Source organism: Microtus pennsylvanicus, chromosome 15 (genome assembly GCF_037038515.1).
Source record: "Microtus pennsylvanicus isolate mMicPen1 chromosome 15, mMicPen1.hap1, whole genome shotgun sequence".
Taxonomy (NCBI): Eukaryota; Metazoa; Chordata; class Mammalia; order Rodentia; family Cricetidae; genus Microtus; species Microtus pennsylvanicus.
The window spans coordinates 4,904,400-4,927,925 of record NC_134593.1 but is presented as its reverse complement, the minus strand read 5'-3'; the positions used below and the strand labels follow the sequence as shown (position 1 = coordinate 4,927,925).

General features: G+C 45.3%; 1 protein-coding gene across 2 annotated transcripts in view; it reads right to left on the bottom strand.

The window, feature by feature from the left end:
• The window catches only part of Lrmda (leucine rich melanocyte differentiation associated), a 1,010,011-nt gene that overhangs the window by 448,205 nt on the left and 538,280 nt on the right, over positions 1-23,526 (bottom strand). For both annotated transcript variants that reach the window (XM_075949023.1, XM_075949024.1), the window contains exon 3: positions 2,352-2,483. In XM_075949023.1, the coding sequence (XP_075805138.1) occupies positions 2,352-2,483 (132 nt within the window). The remainder of the gene's footprint in view (positions 1-2,351; positions 2,484-23,526) is intronic.

Here is a 23,526-nt window from a genome sequence, read left to right as displayed (position 1 = left end):
AGCAACCTGAGCTGGACGTAGCAACCTGAGGCAGACAACACTTAGTGGGGTATGTACCTACTGATGGTAAGATGCTGCATAAAAGCACAGTTATGTAATTGGGTTTTCAGCCAAGCAGTGACTTCCCAGGCTATTCCCTTACTCTCTTAGCATTGCCACTATGGCTCAAGGAAGTTAAGGCACAGAATAGGAAATGCACTTAACAAAAGGCAGTCTCCCAGCGCTCTGGATCCCAAACCCACCAATCTCAGTGGTGCCGAGAATAAAGCCATCACCCGATCATGCTTATGTCTTTAAAAATGAGGAAGATGACTTATACCAGGCCACATGGCTACAAATGGCCAAGAGGACATATGACAGTAAGTCTGTGGCCTGTAAGATCCTGTGGTGACAGCCCAAGGCATGGGCTGAGGTCCAAGGGAGGAATGGTATCTCCAGAGCTCAGTCTAATGCTCCTTCTCTCCTTTATCCAGTTGTGCATGTGGTCCAGCCGATTGTCTCAGCCCAGGAAGACACGGAATACACAGAGCGCAGCATGCTTTCAAACAGCGACTTGGAAACTCAGTTGGTGAAAGGATGCATGAGGGAAAATCCCACTAAATTTCATTATGACCCAGACTGTGAATTTACCCTCTACTTCTCCTGAAGTGTCCACTGATAAAGGTCATAAGAAACATATTTGAGAAGTACTAATTGTTGATGCCCACTCTCAAAATTCAAGTGTTTCAACTCCAAATCCTTTGAGGAGTTCTTAAGTCCTAAAGGTATAGCCCACCATAAGGTGACTTAATCTATTAATAAGAACAGACGAAAATGTTTCTCCCCCCTCCCATCATCCCTGTTCCCACTGTGTCCCCAGTGCAAGAACAGGTAGAGGACTCATCACCCAGACTCCTCTCACACTGGATCCTGTTCTCAGACTCCCAGTCACCAGCCTAGGAGTGAGAAATGCTTGTTTGTGTCAACAACATTCTGTCCCAGCAGCAAGAGCTGGCTGAGACAGTATTTTATAGAATAAAGAAAATATTAACTTATGGCTTTAAGCACCAATGGGGGTTAATAAATAATTTGCAAAGCCTCTTAAATGCTGTTATAAGCATGCACGCTGAACTTCACACATGAATCTGTTTTTACTTTATATCCAGGAGGGATAATGCTGGTTCTCTGTTTCTAACTCATTGTTTGAGTGGGAACAAGTGATTGACATCAATAAGCCAGGCAATCGGGCTCCAAGTCCAAAGCTATGCAGCAGAAGCAAACCAACCAACCAAACAAACAAACAGACAAAAAAAAAAACCCCTCTGGATACAACTGGGGCTGAACTTGAATCTAGGTCTCTATCTTGTCCGTTGTTTGACTGCAAGTTTATACCGAACCTCAGTTTCTAAGACTAGATAAATGGAAAACCTATATACTCCTCATTGGTCCTCATAAGAATGAAAAGTAGGGTGCTTAAAGTCCCCAGCACAGTGCATGGCTTCCATGGTGGTCAGTGAGAACCTAGTGAAAATGAGTGTGTTGTTCATCCCACAAACATCTGTGGAATGCGAACCCTGCCAGGCAAAACTGTGCACAGGAAGGATCCAGAAACACCTGCCAGTGGAGTTAGTATCCCAGTACCTGGTTACCCAGAGCACTAGAGCTAGAGGGATGATGGCCCCTGTGCTGTTAGAGAAGTCTTCTAGTGTGTCCTCACTATAGAACCCAGGGTGGTTAGCTCCAAATTCGCATGCCAGGATGGGCAGGTACTCAGCTACTCAAAGGAGGCCATAACCTACCATGGCTCTCATAGGCCTGCCACCACGCCCAAGACTGTAACCACTAGGAGTGAAGCGCTCTCTCTCCCTTCTTGATTTCCAGAACTGTTCCCCAAACCTGCATCAAAACTGTTTTGGAAGCCTAAAGGACTAAGTAAGATTAGTGGCATTACCCATATCTGGCCACCAGAGGTCGCCCTCCCACACAAGCCCAGGCAAACAGAAGCCGCTTTTCCTCCCAGGCACCCGTGACATTATTTTCTTTCTCTATTTTTATCTATTAAAAAGATTTCCTCGCAGCCATAACTTAGATCTCTACACTAAAATGGAGCAACAGGAAGATATAACGGTGCATTTCATTTATGAATGACCTATAATAAATTACTCTGAAGTGTCTTGAGCACCAGAAGACAGAACGCTTTGTCTGCCCACCAACTGTATTTCACATACTTTAATTTAGCTGACACATAAAACTCATTTGACATTTTGCAGGTATTTTTGCGGAGAAGGGTTTGGGGATGGCAGAACGGGACCCCTTTGGGGCTGGACTGCCAAGGGGTACTGTAGGGACCTGGCATGCTGGGTGCCAAAAAGGATATTTGGTTCTTGTTGAGGGTTAAGGTGTGCAAGTGGGGTAACCGTGGCAACACGAGGTCGTCACCGAGTAGATTGTTGTCTAAGATGAGTTCCTCCAGGCTTCTGAATGCGCTCAGTCCTTCCAGTGACCTGCAATGACAAAGGCAAGGGGGAAAACGATCCTGCAGTAAATCAGAGAGGCCATTATGAGCTGAAATAAATATTTTAACCTTCCCTTTCAGAACTGGGAATAGTTTGGGCTTGGTGCCTGTCAGCGGAGTGAATGACAAGAATTAGTAGCAGGGAGCCGGGGTGGGGGCAGAGGGGGAGAAGGGGGCCCCCGCTGGCACTCACTGCATCCTTCACGAATTGCCAACATGAAGGATGAGGGTCACTTATTGAGAAGCCAGGATCCAAAACAAAGGGCTTCAGATACGGCCTGCAGGATAAATTTGTCAATGTCTTGTGCCTTCAGGCACCCAGCCTGGGCTGACCCTAACCTCCATTCCCAAGATAAATAACTCTGTCACAGTTCACCTTCATTCCCTGGACACAAATTTAAGCTGTCATCCATCATTCCTGCCTAGAAATCTCATACCCCTCTTACAATAATAAATATAACTTCAAGTATCGTTTCTTCGCAGTTCTCCTCTGTCGGGGAAGCAGCCAGGAAGGGGCTTTTCTCTCCCTCGCATCCTTGCATCCCTAGGCTCCTTTTTCCCCTTCTCCATTTTTTTTTTTAAAAAAACTAATCACTGAATTTGCTCCTGCCTAGCATCCCATGGCTGCCCGACAGGGAGGAATTACATAATCACTCCAGGCCAACAGAAAGCTTTTTCTTCTTTCAGGATTTCTTTTTACTTGGTCTTGGTTTTGTGTGAGGACAGAAGCCTGGGAGAACTCCTGCTTCAAAGCCCAGGGTCTCAACTTCTACTTTACGGAACGTGGACTTGTTATCTCTTTAAGCATGGAATATAGCAATGTAGATTTTCAGGCAGTAAATAAAAAGGATTAGGCATCAGGTTCAAAGACAAAAATGCTGTGACTGAAAGGAAAGGTGGACCTGTTTACCTGCATAGTCTGACATGAGCTCTTCACTAAGGGACTCCTGTGATGTCTGGGGTGGTGCACAGTACGGGGCAGTTGTGAACAAATGCTTGCCCAGGCACACACAAATGTTAATTAAAGCGAGCTGAAAGTCCCAGGGCTCGCGCAGACTCCCAGCTTCTTCACCGGCCAGGCCCAGGAGATGTGCTGAGTTTGCACCAGCAGAGCCGGCAGAGCCATGGAGTCCAAGAAGGGAAGACCCGACACACATTCAGTCCCTGGCTACTCTATAAAGTACAGCAGATCAGGGTGGAACCAGTCAGCGCACTGGCTGTTACTAATTGCAGCAATACTAAGACCCTGTCACCTTGAGCGTGTGCTGGGTGCACCCCAGGCAGCGACATGGGAGCTTTCCCCGAGGTGTCATGGCTCCCTGGTGGGCTTTCTGATAGAAGGCCTACAAAACGAGGGGAGGGGGACTGAGAGTGGGGGTCCTATCCTTGAGATATGTAAGCGAATGCTCATTAAATCCACTGGATCCAGAGCTCGTGCCTGTCTCCATGTCCTGTGTCTAACAGACCTTCGTGCGCTGCTATCAGCTGCCAGGGCCAACACAAAACCCTAAACAGGCGTGTACTTCTGTGTAAGAATTATCCTATTTCATAGGCTTCTGGGAGGCAAAATAATAACAACAAGAAATAAACGAACAAAAATAAAAACCTCCATCCTTTTGAGGGGTTAGGAGTGGGCTATGGGATTGGCTTCGGCTTCTCCGACTGCTTGCGACCTGAACCGGGTACTGAAAGCCTGTCTCCTAGCTCAGCGGATTTCAGGAAGACTAGGGGGACATTTGTGCCAAACTGCCTCATGCTCCCCTCCACTCCAAACACTGACTGTGTTCCCAGTCGGTGCTGCCTCCTCCTGTGGTCCATTGGCTTATCAGAAGCTGTGATCTGAGCTGTGGGGAGAGAGACTGAGAGAGCGGGCGGATCAACAAATCCAGTGTGCAGGGAATTTGTTAGCTTTCTGAAGTCCCTGTCTGTTTGTTGCTCTTATTGTTACTTTTGTTGTTGTTAGTTTCTTGTTGTTTTTGTTTGTCTGTTTGCATCTGGTTCCCACACATCCTTATGTAGCCAAGGATGACCTTGAACTTCTGACCCTCCTGCTTAGACCATCCCACTATTGGAGTTATGGGCATGTTTCACCAGGTCTGGTTGCTGGGATTCTGGGGATCAGGTACCGAATATAAAATCAAATTCTCTACCAAAAGAGTTATGAGCCCCTTTCTCCATGGGAGTCAGTGAGCCAAGAACATTAACCACAAGGGCTTCAGGGCCAGGTCTCTGTTTGCCACAGGGGGGTGGAGCTCCACCCCACCCTTCATCAGGAAGCCTTCTGGGCAGCTAATACGTTCTTTGTGCACCAGCGTACCAGCGTCAGATGGGCTCTGGTCAAAGGCAACATTCAGATACATACTGTTCCAAGTTACGTTATGCAAATATTGTATTTTTATCATGAGAATCAGCAAAGAGCTGACAACAGGCAAGCAGAGAAAAGCTCCCTTCCCAGACTGTTTCTGAGGAAGCAGAAAACAAAATGACAGAGCATGAAGAAAGACAAGGCCAAGGCCAGTACACCACAAGGGCACAGGCCCCACCAAGGCAGCCTCTCTCCCCACAACCCAGGCTGTATGGGAGGGAGGGCTCAGCGAAGAGTCCCCCCAAATCTCCTGTCTCTCGTCTGGTTGCCAGATTCCTTCTTCTCCCTGTAATGTCATCGGTGCTCAGTAAAAGGAGAGCTGTGCTATACAGGAGGGTGGTGATAAATCAAGTCCTGTCCTCATCATTTCTGTCGGTTCTGCCAAGTAGAGGGCTGAGGGACTGGAGGCAGGAGGCTCCCAATGCCATGAAGGAGAGGCACCAGGGAGAGAATTTGCGGCATTCCCACGGCACATTGGAAGCCAGCAGAAAAGGGTTACTCTTTTGACTTTGAAATTTTTCCTTTGACTTGTTATTGTTGCTTTCCAGAAGAAGTGATCGGGAAGGAGTTTCTTGCAATAATGTTTGTGTTCATATCCTGCATACCAGATTCACCGTTGTAGAAAATGACAAGGTTAAAAAAAATAGGTTGTCGAAGTCTGGGCACAGTACTTGCTTTCCTGGGATGATACTGGTAGCTTACAGGGAAGATGGTAATGTGGTCTAAGCTAACGTGCAGACTGCAAAATGCACCCTCCAAAGTGAGAGAGAGACTCATGGATAGTTGATGTCACCGCAGGGTGATTCCCTGCGTGGAAGCTACAGTGCCTGAGAGGTGTGGGCTGGAAGCCGGAGGGAGTCACGGAGTTCTTACTCCACTGGGAGAAACCAGTAGAGAGTATGGAGGCACCCCACTGAGGGCGTGGGGACCCAGGTGGGACCACTCCAGGGCAGGGGGTTTGTTCTGCAAAGCTCATCAGAACCTCCAGATCAGGATGCAGGCTGCATCCTTCCCTGCACTAGTGGGAAAGCTGCTTTGACCACACCCATAGGTACCATCTTGGCCATCCTGCTCCCTAGGCTCGCTCGGGAGCTTGTGGTTGTCTTGGGAAGAGTCCTAGTGCCTTCTCCAAAGTCACATCAATATGACAAAAACATCAAAATGTGTTTGGCTCTAGTGGAGTCAAACAGAGGGAACTTTTAAGTTTCCACTGTAATTAACCCTATCCTCGTTAAGATAATTATGATCAAGCTTCCTGTCACAGTTAATATCCCACTATCATTGCCTGTGGCCCTCACAATGCCCTCATTAGCCTGTAGAAACAGTGGCGCTAAAGAGGCAGCTTTGTCCTGCTCAGGCTAGGCCCGCGGCTGGAGGCTGACACAGGGCTGTGGGTATGGCAGCGCTTTCCTTCGTTACTGAGTGGATGCAAACTCAGCCTCCTCATTTTGTCCTTGTGAGGATGGTAATAAGAAGGCCAGGAGCAGGAGGCAGGGAAAGCGGTGTCTGACCTAGACAGTGACGCCCACTCCCCCATCCCCACTGCCCTCAGCCAGCACATAACCAGCAGAACACGACACCATAAAAGTCACCAGAGATCACTTCTGCAAACTCCTGGTGTCTTGTCAGCTTACAGGCTCTGTCAAGGATTAGGTCTCTCTTCTCTCAGCTGCCTGTCTAAACCGGTAGTGACATTTGTGCCTGGCCCAGAAAGGGCAATGCATAGTGGGGACAGCTCACCATAGATCTATGTGACGAGTACCATTTCTCTGGCTTTATCCTGCACCAGAATCATGATATTCTCAAATCAAGCTGGGAAGCAGCACCTCCACTCACACCTTTACCTGTCCCTACACCACATTCATCTGAACATCCAAACCCGCATTGGTGGAGCCAGAGTGGAAAGGCTATGGACATGCCAAGGGCCTAGCCCATATGCCCCAAACCTACCAACCACCCAGGTCAACTGCCTTATCTTAAGGACTTGACCTTGTCTTCCCAGAACTCATTCTGCCCAGCCCCCAGCTAAAGAAGGGATGTCAGTGTGATTTCCACTCCCCTGGATAGCTGTCAGGTTCACAGCGGACTCAGAGCCGACTCAGAGCCAACTCCCGAGCCTATGCGGCTGCTTAGCCAAGAGCTGCAAATCTAATAGAGTAACCCAGAGACGGCCATGGAGCAGGCAGGGGCTAGTGCGGCGAGCTGCCAGTGACGAGAGGGCAGTCCTTGTGTGGATCCCTGTCTTTAGCAGTGGGGAAGTGTTTGGGGCAGAAAGAGTAAAGAGCATAGAGCATGTGCAGGTAACTATTCCATGCCTGGGACAAAATAAATTTGAATATCTCCTTACCATCTGGTAGACAGGCTCACCTCTGAGACCCTTCCTATTAGCTGACCCTCTCAGACCTGTCCCTCCACTGGCCTTCATAATCTTGATAATTTAGCAGCTAGGTCACTGATCCTCAGCAACCACAGCATGAGGCCAGCACGGGGCAGCCACAGGCCAGTGTCTGCTCTAATTGGCCAGTGCAGTGGTTAAAGGGTCTAAGTGCTATCTCTGACGGCAGGAATAACAATTTGGTACTGTTTTATTTGTACACCTGGCATGCAGCGGCTATTAGAGAAGTCAGAAAATGAACTTCCCACAGAGACCCTGGCCAAAGCTACAAGGACAGGGCAGACTGTACAGAGCTCACCCAAAGGAAATGAGGACAGAAAGAGGGGGCTGGGAAGCAGTGACGTGACTGGTCAAGTTTCAGTCAAGGGGCCCAGCACCAGCATGTCACCTAGGTCTGACAGGGGTATTCTAGCTGCTATATGACTCTCATTGTATCCTGTTTGAGTTGCTTCATGAATGTATGGATTGACAGATAGGTAATAAATTGAGAGAAATGATTGATAAGGATAGGTAGATAGATGATAGACTACTATATTTAATAAAGTATATACCATCATTTATCATTCTATATGTTTGGCTTTATAATTTTTCTGGTTTTGTGCCATTCAGGTCACAAAGCTACACACACACACACACACACACACACACACACGATAATCTGAATCAATTACTATATAACACACATATAAGAAACAGGAGGTATCAGAAGCTATATACTTCATAAAGTAGGGTATATTAACAGCAATGGCAGTGCAGAACATGGGATTAAGGTCAAGTATAAAGTCCTGTGGGACATCCTTTATGATGTATAAAATAAAATTCATTACTAGGAAGAGTGATCCAAAGCCAAAACTAGTTCAGAAAGCCAATAAAACTAACTAGATGTGTAAGTTTGGCGCTTCTAAGAATACTAAGGTATCTTTCAAATATGGCGCCTGAAAGCCACAGGGAATGAGTAAGAGTCAGAGCCGAGAACAGGGCTGTCACGTTCTGGTACTTGAAAGGAGAAGTAAGCAGGTAGATTCTCCAATCTCGGGCTCTCTAGGCTACACATTAACCTACCTGGGGTTCTGGTCCTCTGCCTCTGAGGAAATGATGTTTGCTCGCCTTAGGACATGATGGATAACATACTGATATCCCATTGTGCTGACCTCCTTGCTCTTGCCACCTGGAAGCTCAGAACTAGATTCCAAGGGACCCACCTACTAAAAGGTAATCACTTGTGACCTCTACTATCTGCTTTCTAATATCATTCTTCAGGATTATAGTTTTATAGCCTTTGATACTTTATTTACCTAGGCAACATGTTGAAATTGAATTAACTCTGATAGTTCAAACCTTTTGCTGATAAAAGGGACCCTATTAAGAACACAGTATTTCATGTATTATCACACAGTTACTGTGGCCGGGCGTAGGGGACAGGGTGAGGATTCTGTAAGACCAGCTTTTCAGGAGACATTTGACAAGGAATGAAGATGAATCATAGTGTGTCCAGATTCAAATGGCTCTGAAAAAGCTTTTAACGATATCCTGTAGCAGGAAGACAACAGGTCAGCTGGAAAATGACAACTTTAGGCAAATTCACAAGTGGTTCAAACTGAGCTGGGCATGGGCACACAGTTGTAGCACGAGCCTGCACTACCTTCCTTGGTTGCCTAGTGAGTTTGCAGCCAGCCTGTACTACACAGGACCCTGTCTTGAAGGTCAGAAACAAAGGAAATCCTAGAGAGTACCTGGTGATTCAGACTGCAGTAGAGGCAGATTCTAAAAGCTTTGGTTTCCTTCCTTTCCTTCCTTCCTTCCTTCCTTCCTTCCTTCCTTCTTTCCTTCCTTCCTTCCTTCCTTCCTCTTTTTTTGCCTCTATCTCACTTTATTTGGCCATTGACTTGCTTTAGGACATATTTAACACACTTGTGAATGTGAAGACCCTGGAGAGATATTAAGAAAGACACACTGAGCTGGCGAGATGGTTCCTTGGTTAAGAACACTGACTGCTCTTCCTGAGGACCCAGGTTCAGTTCCCAGCACCCACATGGTGGCTCACATGTGGTTCACTGGACCTCCAATCTAGGGAATCTCATGTCCTTTTCTGGCCTCTGCGGGCATTGCACACAGACATATATGCAGGCAAATGCCCACCCATAAAATAAAATTAATCTTTTGAAAAAGGAAAGATGCATTAGGTTGCATGTTGGCTATGTTAGAAATAACCACTGTACCAGTCCAATCAGGTGAACTGCCAGTGCTCATTCGGTTACAGATTTAAACGCCAACAACCAAACCCTATACCTTTAAAAATCAAAAGGCAAACAAAAGTTGATCAGTACCTATGGCCTCTCTAACAAGCCTAGGCTCAAGAGCATCAATGAATCAAAACAGAAAAGCTAAATTCCTAGTTCAAAGATGTTTAAAATTAAATTTGAACAGAAAATTAATAAATAATGGAAGGGTGGCAGAACATTTTACCCTCACAGGTACATTTTCACAAATCAAAACAATCTCATATTGTTGTCTTAAGTTTGCACAGGCCTTTGTGAAAGGTTCTAGAACACAGACAATACTGGAGGTACAGCGAGGTTGGTATCACCTTTCTAGACACTAATTCTTGTTAAAATTCTTAAAAATGATTGTTCCAGCCCTAATAATCGATACACCAAATATCAAAGATGTATGCATGGCATGCGTGCAAAGAAGTTCACTACGTCTTCATTATCAATATCATTATCAATACTGTGCTTTTGTGTGTGTGCATGTGGTGTGTGTGTGTCTGCGCAAGTGGTGCAAGTGTGTGTTTCGCGCTTGTGTGTGAGTGTGCAGGTGCATGTGGAGACCAGAGATCAACCTCAGATGTCATTCCTCCTGAGCTGTCCATCTTGTTTGTTGTGACAAGGCCTAGCATGGGTACATGCAGCTTCCCAATTCCATTAAGTTGCCTACTTTGTGCCTCCGCAAGGGGGTCACAAGTGCAAACCACTCTGCCCGGGCTTTGTCATGTGAGTGCTAAGGACTGAAGGCAGGTCCTCATGCTTTCTTAACAAGCACTTTCCCGATTCTCTCTCTCTCTCTCTCTCTCTCTCTCTCTCTCTCTCTCTCTCTCTCTCTTTTCTCTCTCTCTCTGTGTCTGTCTTTCTGTCTCTGTCTCTCTCCCCTTCCCACCTCTCATTCCCTAACCCCTCCCCACCTGTTACCTTTTTGTATATCTTTTGTTATAACATATTGCCATGCAATCCACTCTAACTTGGAGCTCAGAATCCTGCTGCCTCTGCCTGGAACTGCAGGCATGTGCCAGCCTGCTTGGCTTTATAGTATTATTTATAACAACCTAAGCAACATAACCATCCAACAACAGAGAGATGATGAAAAATGGCCCAGTACATCTGAATAATTAAATATCACACTGCAATTAAAAATTTTACAGATAGATATCTAATGATCCAGTAGAATTTCATGCTATATATTTACATACCTAGAATTAAATTACAAGAACTGTGCTATACACAGCAATAGCTCATGCATGGAAATTAAAAGCTATTCATAGGCTCTTCGCCATTTTCCACACAAATGTTACCTATGCCATGTTTCTGTGAATATTTTCTTCCATGTTAAGAGTCATCAAAGTAGTGTTTATTAACTGTTTCTCATTTATAAACTGCTATTAATGTGCAATTTAATATACAAAGACTTGATAATTCAGCATCATGCAAATTCAATTGAATGCATATATTTGTACTCAGAGTTTGAGTTCCAGAAAAACCTCAGAGTTTCCATCTCCCAACCCCCCACCCACCTATCACAGAAGATAACTAACATCCAGGGAGGTAAAATAGTTTAGCTTAAGCCTTGCATAATGATCAAGCCACATCTAGAAGCTTTGAGTGTCCATCCAGTGCAGCCTCAACTATGCATGACTGTCTGTGAGACTGAACAACACATAGCTGTGGTTCAGAAATGAGAAGTCACCCCGTGCCTCCACCTTTCCCTAAACAATTTGAATGTTGGGGTGTAATCCTGTCATAATTAGCAACTCAGGGTTGTTTCCAGTTCTTCTGCTTTTTAATCTGCTCCCGGATTTTTCTATATCCCCTAGAATAAACAGCTCCTGAGCCTTCACGTGCCCTTTATGAAGCTGAGGACAATACAGGGTGGAGTGAAGTTGAAGTTCATCATCTGATTGTGTGTTGATAAGCATGCCCTTCATCAAAGTGCTCACCAGCTTGCAAAACAAGATGCATTTAGTGACCTCTTTTTGGCCTCTTCTTTGCAAGTCTCTGGGATACAAACGCGACTGTGGCATGGTCCTCTGTTCTGAGAGGTAACTGCTTGTACACTGAGACATAGTTATCAGGTAACACAGGGTCAAAAATTAAGCTCGAATGACAGATGCTACTTTAATGAGGCTCATGTTTTTGAACACTTGGCGTCCAGCAGGTGGAACTATCCGTGGAAACTGGAAGGTTTAGGAGATAGAGACTTCATAGAGGAAGTATGTCACTAGGGCATCTGTGGCTTGGCCACACTTACTATTCACGCCCTGCTTCCTGACTACAGGTGCAATGTGACAGCGGTCCTTACGCTGCAGACACCTGTCTTCCTTACAACAATGGGCTGTATCTCTTTGGAGATGGACTCCAAAATAAACCCTCACTCCCTTAAGTCACTCTGGTCAGGCATTTTTGTTACAGCAGCATGTAAAGTCACTAAGAAGTTGAGGCTAACCATGGCTTGAGATAGGCTTCAGCTGCATCTCAATTTCAGTGAATTCTAGCTTTTCATTATCTACCTACATGTTCACCCACACATGGCTGAGGCTGGAGAGGCATAGGAAAAAAAGATAATTAGATCCTGACACTCAGAAAATCCCTAGCCTGAAAATTTGGTCTATCACCAAAAGTGATGTATGTGGTACCCACTCGCATCATGTGAAGAACTCATATCCTACATGAGAAGACATACAAGCTACACGAGTCACAGAGTCTACTCCAGTTGAGTTTACCATCTGTGGAAGAGTGAACAAATGGGGCTAGAAGTGAGGAGAGAGCAAGCAGGAAAGCAGGTTGCTAAGCAATGTAGACAAGAGCAGTGTTGGAAGCTAAGAGAGATGAGGGCTGTAAAGGGTTCTCCCTTTTATTGTCCACCACTGCTCTGCTTTCCTGAATTATCTCATCTAATCAGCCCTTCAAGACAGAGTTGAGGTTGCAGACATTCTCCCTAGATGAATACCGCTCTCTGTGTCCTGTCCCTGTCCCTCTCCCCCTCTAAGCTCTCCTCCCAGATCTAAGGAAACCTTCCCCGTCTCTCTCCCGCCAGTGACAGCATTTAGGCCTGAGCCTTGACTATGTCTCTAAAAATTATTTTGATTCACGGTTTGAGATTTTACAAAACCACACAGCCCGCATGAAGCCTGTGGCTTCAGGATCTTGTTTGTTTTTAAGAGTCCGAGGAGTGAATTTGTGTGGTGGGTCCTATAAATGGAGGTTTTCTTTGCTGGGGAGATGTGGGGGAGCAGACACGGTGAGCCGCAGCCGCGGTATGCTTGCACGTCGCCATGGGGCGGAAGGCACTGCTGGTTAGGGAGGCTCCCATGGCTATTGGGCAAACACAAGCTGAGCCAAGAACACAGTGCTTCAACCTCATGAACAGTTTGCTTGAAAGATAACAGTGTCTCTTCCACACAAGCCTTTCACCACCTTATAGAAAGAGATTTTTTCAAATTCAACAGATGGTGTCTACTCACTGCAAACCAACCAGAAAAGAAGACATTGCCATGTCTGGGCCTCCTGGTCCCAGGATCCAAGGGGGCCCTAGCCAAATGCTTTCTTTAAAGATCGGTTCCCCATAGGCCAGGCACCCTTGAATGGAATTAAGCCAGCAAAAACGTGCTAGATGTTGACTCTGAGGTCTCAGGGGACTGAAAAGGGTGAAAACATGTTTTTAGGCCCAGACTACAAGATAGCTTTTTATGAGTGAAGGAGAGAGGGCTCTGGGACATCTCAACCTCTCAAAGGGCTTGTATGAAAGCCACATTCTCTCCCCAAGACAGCTCCAGCTCTGTGCCTCAGAAAACCATCCAAGGAACAAGTCAGTGAGATGAGCTTCCCACCTCACACAGCATGGGCACCCTATCCCTGACAGCACCGTGGAGAGCAGCAATGAGTCCATGAACTAGAGTCTCTCTAGGCTGCACCCAGGTCCCCACCTCCTCTGCCAACTGTTACTGAAGACAAAAGGCCATCAGGGTGGTTTTCACAGCAACATACGGTTCTTGTAGGCTGTCCCTTGTCAACTCAGTAAAGTCAACTGCGAAGATGAGGACATGCATAGGAAGACTGGACTCTGGGGACACGAACCCTGTTTCCAAGCCCTCATAAGCATAGTCTGTTCATAGAAACATTGTTTAAAATGAAATTCGCATATCTTATTTTAAAAAGAAAAACTTGTTATCTCAAAAGAGCAAGTAGCTAATCATCCCAAAGATTATAGATGCGTTATACATTATATGATTGCTGCAAGAACCTCTATTTAAAGAACCATCAAAAACCTGATTTACATCTGCCTTAGTCATCATTTTACCACAATGCTTTTTTCAAATCATTCCCCACCCTGCACGCTTTGGGTTCATTTTCCACATCTGCAATTGGGACAGCAACATTACTTTGGATGTCCCTCCAACCTCCAACATCTTACATTCCAAAGTAAATAATAGGAATAAACATCACAACCCAAAGTTTCATTACTGATTCAATAATTCCACCATTAAGTACCAAGTTCAACTTCTTGATAGCCCAAAACCTAGGGGCTTCAGGTCAAAGTAGGTGCCAAGCCTTCAAGTATTAAATCTAATTAATAAAAAGATCTTGGGGGAACAGGAAATTTGGGGTAATGAAACTCACCCCCCTCCCATTTCGCACCATCTTTCATAGCAACCTAAATTAGAAGGTGACAGGCAAAGTAACATACTTCTCAGAAGGCAAGAGAAAAGTATTTGATGAATTGACCATTGTTCCAGAACTTATGGACACTGTATGTGCATAATGACCAAACTTACTGTTCACGCAGATCACTGCCAAGATGGGAAACCATAATGAATGGACCTCAGGATACCCTGCACAGAGGGAGCTTTAATTTGACTAGTTGTAATAAAATTAATTCTTCAAAATGAGAAGCTGGATGAAGGAAGAAGATGGTGATTTAGAGAGATCAGAAAGACTGGGGATGACATGGGCACGGAACAGATATTAACGGTTGGTTTTCCATTGGTTATATCAGTCAAGAAAGTGGAAGAATGAAGTTGAGTTTCCTCTACTCTATACCTTATTAAAGTGCCTGTATGTGCTCTGCATTCAATAGACACACTTGAGATACTGAGATGAAATGGCCAGGCATCCTAATAAACAACAAATGGGTTTTCATGAGTTTCTATTCTTCCTTCTAAGACTGTTTACTGAATATGCCTTCCCCAGGGCCAGGGAGAATGCAAAGAATTTTCTCTCGGCCTATGGAGGCTGCAAAACACTGAGTTCTTCTGGGCTAGGCTACTCTAGCAAAACAGGGCAGGTTCTTCTGGTCTCGGGCTTCCCCCATGCCCGGTGCTCACTGCCAAGCAGCTATGCCCACCTGTCCTCCCGCTAATCCCCACAGCACCACGCTGCCTAGTTCCTTATTCGTCCCCTGTTTTTCGTCCCCTGGAAAGTGTATGCTGAGATTTACTTAATTGATGACAAGACATGTTCTTCCAGTATCACATAGTGCAGTAAAAACATCACAATGTCAAGAGCAGCAACCAGATGGACAGAAAAAAAACCCAGAAAAGTCCTAAACTCTAGCTGTAGCAGTGAATAATTTAGCCTGTGGAGCTTGGTTTCCTCCATATATAAAATCTTGGGTCATAGTAGATGACTGTTCTATCTTTTAACAATAACCATTTGAAGCCCTCTGTGTATCTGGCATTTCTAAGTACAAAGGCGGTTAAGATGCTACTTTGTCACCAACAGTCCCAAATCTCACAAAACCATGATATAGACACATAATCCTTACAACCCAAAAACATGTGGGTTCTTCTTCTACCTTCCAATGACTTTTTAGCTGTCTTTAGAGTTCCTTCTAACATCCAGATACCTCCAGATTTGTGTTGTCTTTAGCGTCCCTTCTAACATCCAGAAACATCCAGATTTGTGTGTTTGATGTTAAAGATCAAATCCAGAATTACCGACAAGTTTGGTTACCCAAGTACTGAGGTGGCCCCCTTCCATGATACTGAGATTATCCTCACTGCGAGAACAAGGCATCTATGCAATCCACCACTGAGAAGACTGTTTCTTCCACCTCCTGCTTTTGCAAGAACAACTTTTTTTCCCATTTCAATAGGAAAGTCACTCATTACTAAACAGCAAGGTTTGTGCTGTTGGAGAATATAAAGTTTTATGAGCAAGCCTCCCTCCTCTCTCTGGAGTTAGCTGAGAAAGAGAGTGAGAAAGCAAGGCTGGCTCAGAGTTCAGGGTGAATTATAGACCGCTGCTCAAGATTCACGGCTCTTAGTGGTAGGAGGTTAATATTCTCACATGTCATTAGGTCTGCTGGCTCTCCTGATGCTTCATTGAAGCAGGCAGCAAATTATTTCCTCATGCCGCCGAGGACAGCACACTTCAAAGCAAGGGAACTCAGGTCAGGACAGGCCTTTCGGGTGGATTAATGACTTCGGATCACCACGGATTGTCTGTAGGTAAGAATGGGCCTGCAGCTTTTGACAAAGCTAACTTTTTGATCAGTCTTGACCCTTCTTTCAAAACAGACCTCCAGATTTTATTTCTATCACCTTCTAAGTCCCACCAAGACCCACAGGAAGGTTGAATAACCTGTCTGGTTATTTTCTTTTCACATGAAATGCCTCCACTTGCTCAGTGATAATGTACGTACCACCCTCAGTTCAAGGTGAAGCTTAAACGTATTCCTTGTAGGAGACTTTGCCTCTCTCAAACTGGCCCAAGTGTCTCTTGACTGAACTCTCTAGGGACTTCTATCTATATACTCCTGTTTCCACTGCCCAAGGGCTTGCTCTGTCTTCTGGTTGTCCAAGGTATCTGAGGCTTACTCGTCTACTTGACAATCAAGTCCTACGATGACTAACACAGTGACTTATACGTCTGGTGATGGTTGATGGAGAAGGAAGAGAGGAACAATTCACATGTCACAGATCCTATTTCTAACCTCTTTCTAACCCAGAAGAACAGACTCATTAAAATGAGTCTTTGCAACTAGCCTGGGAATCCCCACTTACAAAGATCATAGTAGCCGAAGGAAGAGGGTGATGAACACACAACACTCACAGAGAATCTGAGAAGAGGCAAAGGCCATCTACCTTGGGCCCAAGATGTAGTACATGTAGTACAAATCCCCATCATGGTCTGTATTCTATTATTGTCTGTTCTAGGTCTTAACACAAAAATGATTCTAACTGGGGTCTTTGGCACAATCTTAGAGGTTGTCCCAGTCAAGGAGCCACTAGGGCAACCTGCAGGAGACTCAACTGAGTGTCCATCTCAGCCCCACACCCTGGGCACCCTGAGCAGGTAACAGGCCAGAAACCTAGACTTCTTGTCTAATGTCTATAGTTGAGCTAGGTGTGTTCTTCACTTTAGAGGGGGTGTCTGTCTGCACTGAGCACATGGGTATAAGCAGGAGTGACATCAGCCAGCCCCTCCATTTCTGCCAGATAGCAAAGTAAGAGCCACAGATACAGAAGGGATACCTCTTACCGTCAGGCCTAGCTGCTTCCTGTGTTTGGCTCACTTTAAAATGTTCTTTGTAGGCCTTAGTCTCATCCTATAATTTTTTTTAAGATCCCACTTTCTTTTTTCAAAAATACCTTGCTTTTCTGTAACTTGTTCTCCACACACACACACACACACACACACACACACACAAATCTGTCCACACAGACAGTTCTCATAGGCTAGACAGGCTCCCTCCACACACTTGACTCTGGCCCGAGCCCTGTCTTAGTTACTTTTCTTGCTGGAATGACAGATAGCTGACAATGGCAGCTCCAGGATAGAAAGGTCTATTCTGGCTCCTGGTGTGAGGGCACAGCTCAAACGCTGAAGAGATCATGGGGGTCAGAGGGTAACGCTGTGTTCACAGTCAGGAAGAAGAGAAAGATGAACGCTGGTACTCAGCTCCTGCATCAGCTCTAGTGCTGTGATAAAAGCCACTGTAGCTATGGCAACTCACAGGAAAAAGAACTCTGTACTGAGCAGACAGATGAGACTTAGTGCAGACAGAGCGTTCCTTCAATGGGCTTCTATTGCTTCGGAACAAAGAGGGGGGACTCGAGCAGTGAGCAGAAAAGATTCTTTGTGATCTCTTGTGTCAGGATCCTCAAAACATTTCCTTAAAACTCTAATGCAGGGGCCCAGGCTGCATGCCCTACAGTATGGCGTGACTCTTCAGGAGTGGACTCGGGTATTCACTTTAATTTCCCCACTTCTCTCTATGTCTATCAAAGTCTGGGGCTCTAGGAAGTATCCAGCTCAACGATCTCTCCATGAGGCTAATGACGCACTATGTTCATTGAACCAGAGCGTGTCCATTATAGATAGCCATGTTTTTGTGCGCCGGAAGAGAAAAAACACCAACCGCCAAACTGGATTACTACAATCTGGATTTTTCTACATTAAAATAGCTAAAATTTTCTCACTTTTGAGACTAGAGAGCTGACTCAGTAGACAAAACATTTGCCATGCATATGCGGCAACTGGAGTTTGAACCAAGAAGCCATATTAATTCTAGATAAATACGGCAGCCATCCTGAAACCTCAGTGGTCCAGATGGACACTGGATTCTTAGGGAAAGATGGCTAACTAAACAAATAGAGTTGGTGAGTTCTGAGTTCAGCGAGACATCCAAACTCAGTAAATAAAACCAAGAGTGATTGAGGAAGACAGCAAATGAGAGCCTTTTGCTACACACGCACACATGCACACACACAGCTGCATCCATAAACATGTAAACACACACACATACACACACATCATATCATATACAAGTAAAAAGGATCAAAAACAACGTTCATAGTTTTTACCCTGCAGATTGCTTTGAGAAAGCCTAAATCCTGAAGTCATTAGTTCAATGACAAGTGTCAATGACAAGAGACAAGAAATTCATGATACAGCATGAATTTCTCTTTGAGTGCAAAATCACAACGGATTCTTTCATGACATAGAAAATACCAAAAATAAGCTAATATGCCTAAGTCAACTAAGGCATTTTTTAAATTTTCTTTCCTTTTTTTTGGTTTTGTTTTGTTTTTCAAGACAGGGTTTCTCTGTGTAGCCCTGGCAGTCCTGGGACTCACTCTGTAGAGCAGGCTAGCCTTGAACTCACAGAGATCTGCCTCCTAAGTGCTGGGATTAAAGGCATGTGCAATCACTGCTTGGTCTAAAACATTATCTTTTAATGAAAACAATCAGAACTCAACTCAAGTATATACTGACAATAACCCAGGACACCTTCCTGCTGGCCATGAAGAACTTCTGGAACATATTTGGGGTAGACTTGGTGGTATTAAAGTGTGAAACAAATGGCCATCTTAACAAAACAGACAGTAAGGTGTGGCGAGGACTACATGAACCAGAGAGGTCACCTGTACCTTCTGACATCCCGTTAGTGTTGTATTGTTACCGTGTCAAGATAACCACGTAATTTGTTGTATGAACTGGAACAACTTCCAGGGCAAAGGGGACACTATTACCTCTTACGCCTAGAAAGCAGGCATTAACCTACATTACCCTGGGCAAAATGGAATGAAACTTAACCTACTTATTACCCTAAGCTGTCCCCTTGAATAATGCGATAATGAGAAGTGATCTATTCAGACCTTCGGAATCTGCCGCATGAGGTAGGAACGGGGGTCAGTTATTACTCTGTGTTTTCAAAATTGGCATATGTGTCACATCTGTTCTCTACATGGTCCCCCCAAATCTCTCTAACTGCCAAGCAACTACCACAACTTCCCCTCCCTAATATGAAGTGTCTTAGAAACACACAACACCCCCAGTCTTAAAGATATCCCTAGAGTTATCCTAACAAAGGAGGTCAGCAGGGCTAAGTGGGGATAAAATGAGGAAAATAAAGATATTTGGGGTGCCATGGCAGGGTGATGCTACTAGCATTCATTGAACATAGGCCAAGGGCACTGTTACCTGTAAGACACAAGTTGCCGCAATAAAGAATGGTCTGACTCAAAGTGTCATTCGAGTCAGGGCTGAGAAGCCCCAGCACAGACAGAGGAGGTTGCTTCTGCCCCTCTGCCATGGGTGTGTACTGTCTTTTCTCTCCCTCCCCTGCACCGCCGAGGTCCCAGCCATTCCCTAGGCCCAGGTTGGGATGTGGGAAGACACCCACTCAGGCACAGAAGAGAAAGCACAGCTGTCAACCTCCACAGTGAAGGAGACAGAACTTCCCTGGTTTGAGGGGAACAGACGAGATTGACAGATCCGGGGACTTTTCCCTTCTCCGAGACTAGTGGGAAAGAAAGTGACAGCACACACACATATCAGGCAGGTTGAAGCTGGAGCTCTCTCATTGGCACTCAGAGGCCCTAACCTCAAAAGATGTGTGCGTCTTAGGAGCAAGGACAGCCCCCAGAGAACACCCTTAACGAAATGCGCTTGTCCTGAGTCTAATCCCCTTCCAAACATTTTAGGTCTGCGCTAATACTGGGTGCAGATATGACTCCCTCATCACTCCTGATGGACTCAGTCCCTCGTGTGTACAGAAGCAGAAACCAGGCTGGAAGTGAGCAAGAAGGCACTTGTCCATACACAACCTTTAAAAGAGCAGGGAACCCTGGCAGTAATTGCTGAGCAAGGAAGAACAAGAAGATAAAATGGAAGAGGAGAGGAACGAGATGAAGGGGTCTTCAGGCCCCAAATGTCTCCTATATTAGTCCTAGGCTACTGTTACAAATAGCCATGATCTGGTAGCTTACAACAGAAAGGTTTCTGGCTCCTGGAAATAAAAACCTGAAATCTCCATATTGGTAGGGCTGTGCCCCGCTGAAGGCACTGGAAGACGTTAGCTAGCCCCCTCTCTCTAGCTTCTGCTCCCATGAAGCGTAGCGAAGTGCAAATAGGTTTTGCTGAACACACGGTGCTTACCCTGTGCACAGGTCTAACTACACACATGGCATCCACTTTACAAGGCTAGCCATAACACTGAATTACAGGACCATCCTGTTCCAGGATGACTTCATCTTAACAGATTGTCTCTAAAACCAAAAAAACTCCATTTCCAAACATGTTCACATTCATAGCTACTGAGATATAGTGCTTCACCAAACGAAACTAGGGCTACAAACTATAGGCCTGTCGCTTCCTAAGTAATCGCTGTTCTTGTAAGGAACAGCGAGGGGATTTCCTATGAAAGCCAGGCATTCACTATTATGACTCGGGAGCCGCTGCGATGTGGCCACAACCGAGCTCTCAAAGCTGCGCTCATTACAGCCTCTCCTTAGGCTTGGCTTCCTATGTCCAGCTTAAGACAACATAGATAAGGACATACAAGAATGTACCACACTGCATAGCTAACACTCAGAATATTCAAGCACAGCAGACTTTTGAAAAGTTCACTCATGTGGGCCAGGGAGATGGCCCTTGGTGGCTTGCTGGCCAACCAGCCTAGGCAGCTGCAAAGTTCCAAGTTGAAATGACAGAGCCCATCTCAAAAAGTAAGGTGGAAGACAGGCAAGATGGTACAGTATCAACATCTACAGTGTATAAACATGTAGACCTGAGCTCTACGCCCTGGAAATGATACAACTCAATTCTTGAAAGTTGTTTCTGTATGTCTAGACACACATGTCAATGTGTGTGCCTCCCCGCTTCCATAATTGTAAATAAAATAAGGTAAAGAGCAATCAGTGGAGGCATTCAGCAATGACATCTGGTTTATACATGTCCAGGTACCAGAAAGTACGCTGGCACACATACATACACAACACAAAACACACAGCTGCACACAGGCACACATAAAGAAATACATTAAAGCTCACACCCATATTCATTATTCCTTCTCTGAAATATAGCCATGGACTTAAGTCCATAACTCCCAGTGTGGAACTTATGCTGATAAAGGTGTTTCTCTTGTCCCTTTCTCAGCTCTAAAGACAAAGTTATAAAACCAGGATATTACACAAGGGGACCAAAGGACTCAGTCAGCAGGTGCAAAACTCTCAACAATCCTTGGGAAAGTACAGGTAAATTCTGGCTAATACACTGGAAATATTAAACAGGACTAAAATCACCAAAACTGAAGAAGGAAAGTGGCAACAAGCAAGTTAGAGACTCTCAACACTGTGACAACCAGGGCTTCTCCCATCTGGAGCCATCCAAGCATCATGGCCCTGAGTCTGAAGTGAGCATCGTCAAAGGGAAAACTCAACATATATTTAGGGAGAGCCGCCACTGCGCTTGTTTTTATATGAAGAAGTAGATAACCGCCGCGTTCCGATTGTTTATAATTCTCATGGAGAGACAAGATGTTGACGTGTGGAAATTAAACAATATGAGATTCAAGGAGTAATTCGAGGTAACAATAGAACCATCACAAAGCAATATATGCTTGTGTGTCACATAAACAATATAGAAAATAAATGGAACAAGAACTCAGAGGGAATGATTACTGTACACTGAAAGCTGAGGAATGGCGCTTTCAAGAAAGCAGGCTCTGCGCTGAGACTCTGAGACAACCAGAGTGTACTCACACCGCTGCTTAACGTGCAGAGGACTCGTTGGCAGCAGAACTTTTAGGAAGACACCCTGCTAAAGTAATTAGTATAATTTCATAATTACAGGCAACTGGAAAATTTGCTTAAATGGATACCTGGATCTGGCTTAATGCCAGAATAATATGGTGGTATGACTTAGAGTCATGGAATGGTAGGTAGCTTCTTAGCCGACTTCAAAGATCCCTTCCTCTTGGCATTTCTGTCTGGATATCTGACTGTGGGCACATCTAAAGAACCGTTTCCTGAAGAGTGAGGCAAAGCTGATGGGTGTCTCTTCTAAGAAGGATGCAAAAAGTCTGGACTTCCATGTTCTGAATTTCTCCTCCCCTATTTCAGCCAAGATCTCAGTAGGCATCCAGGATAGTCTTGACTTGGGGTGATTGTCCTCCCTCTGGCTTCCCTGTGGAAGGACTGAAGACATGTGCATCTCTTCTTCTAGCTCTCTACCGTGTCTAGAGATGCCATGTGGTCAGGCTCACATGGAACAGAACTGATGGAGGAGGCCTCTAACCAGCAGGCACAAAGACAAGGATTCATCTCCTATGATTCAGGGAACTAACTGCTACCAGCATTCCCATGGGCAGGCTTGGACATGGATCCTTTACTATTAAGCCTTTAAACAATGGCAGGCCTCTTTGGAACCTTCACTAGGAGACCATGGAGAGACCTGCCCCCAAGTCTCAGGCTACAGAAACTGCACGTTGTGTTTGTCATTGGCAGGTGCTCAATTTGGGGTTGATTTTACACTCTACAATATGTAACTAATTCAAATGAATCTCCTCCTCTAATCTACCAGCTAAGCCCCTTCTGTGTGTATGATAAGGGGATAAATAGATAGAGAACTCAGCTGAGGTCAAGAGACACAAAGAGGCTCCAGGACTTGGGATCAGGTCCTTCAGTTACAGTAGCGACATGCTAAAAAGTAGCTTGCGGTTTTCAAAGTGAGTTGCAGTTGGGTTCACTGAATTTCTGAGAATGCAAACTGTGCCTGCCAGATGGGACTGCATTCTGCAGGGACACTGTCCTTTTGGTGGGCCACATCCGTGTGCAATGCGGAGCTCCCCGAAGCAGATATTGAGATGAGGAAGTGAGGGAAGGTCATTTATTAGGAAAGGACCCATATGCAACACCAGCAAAAAGAAGCGGGCCAAAGTCAGTAAAGGAAGCAATATGAGGTGGGTGACTGGCTGCCACTCAACCCCTCTAGGGCAGGGATCAGCGGACTGTTCATGTAAAAGATGAGACTGTGGGCACAGTGGGACTTGTAGGCCAAATGGTTTCCACTGCTCCACTCTTGTGTCCGTAACCACAGATAGTAGCCACTTCCCTCTGTCTAAGACCAAGAAGGTCTCAGTGGCCAGAAAAAATTCAAACTACATGGAGCCAGAAGCTTTTAGTGTGGTGTGCAGAGGGGCAGGTGAGTTCCAAGGGCAGACAGGAGGGTACCAACATTCTGCCAAGAGACTCCAACCCAGTCTTGCCTCCCTTTA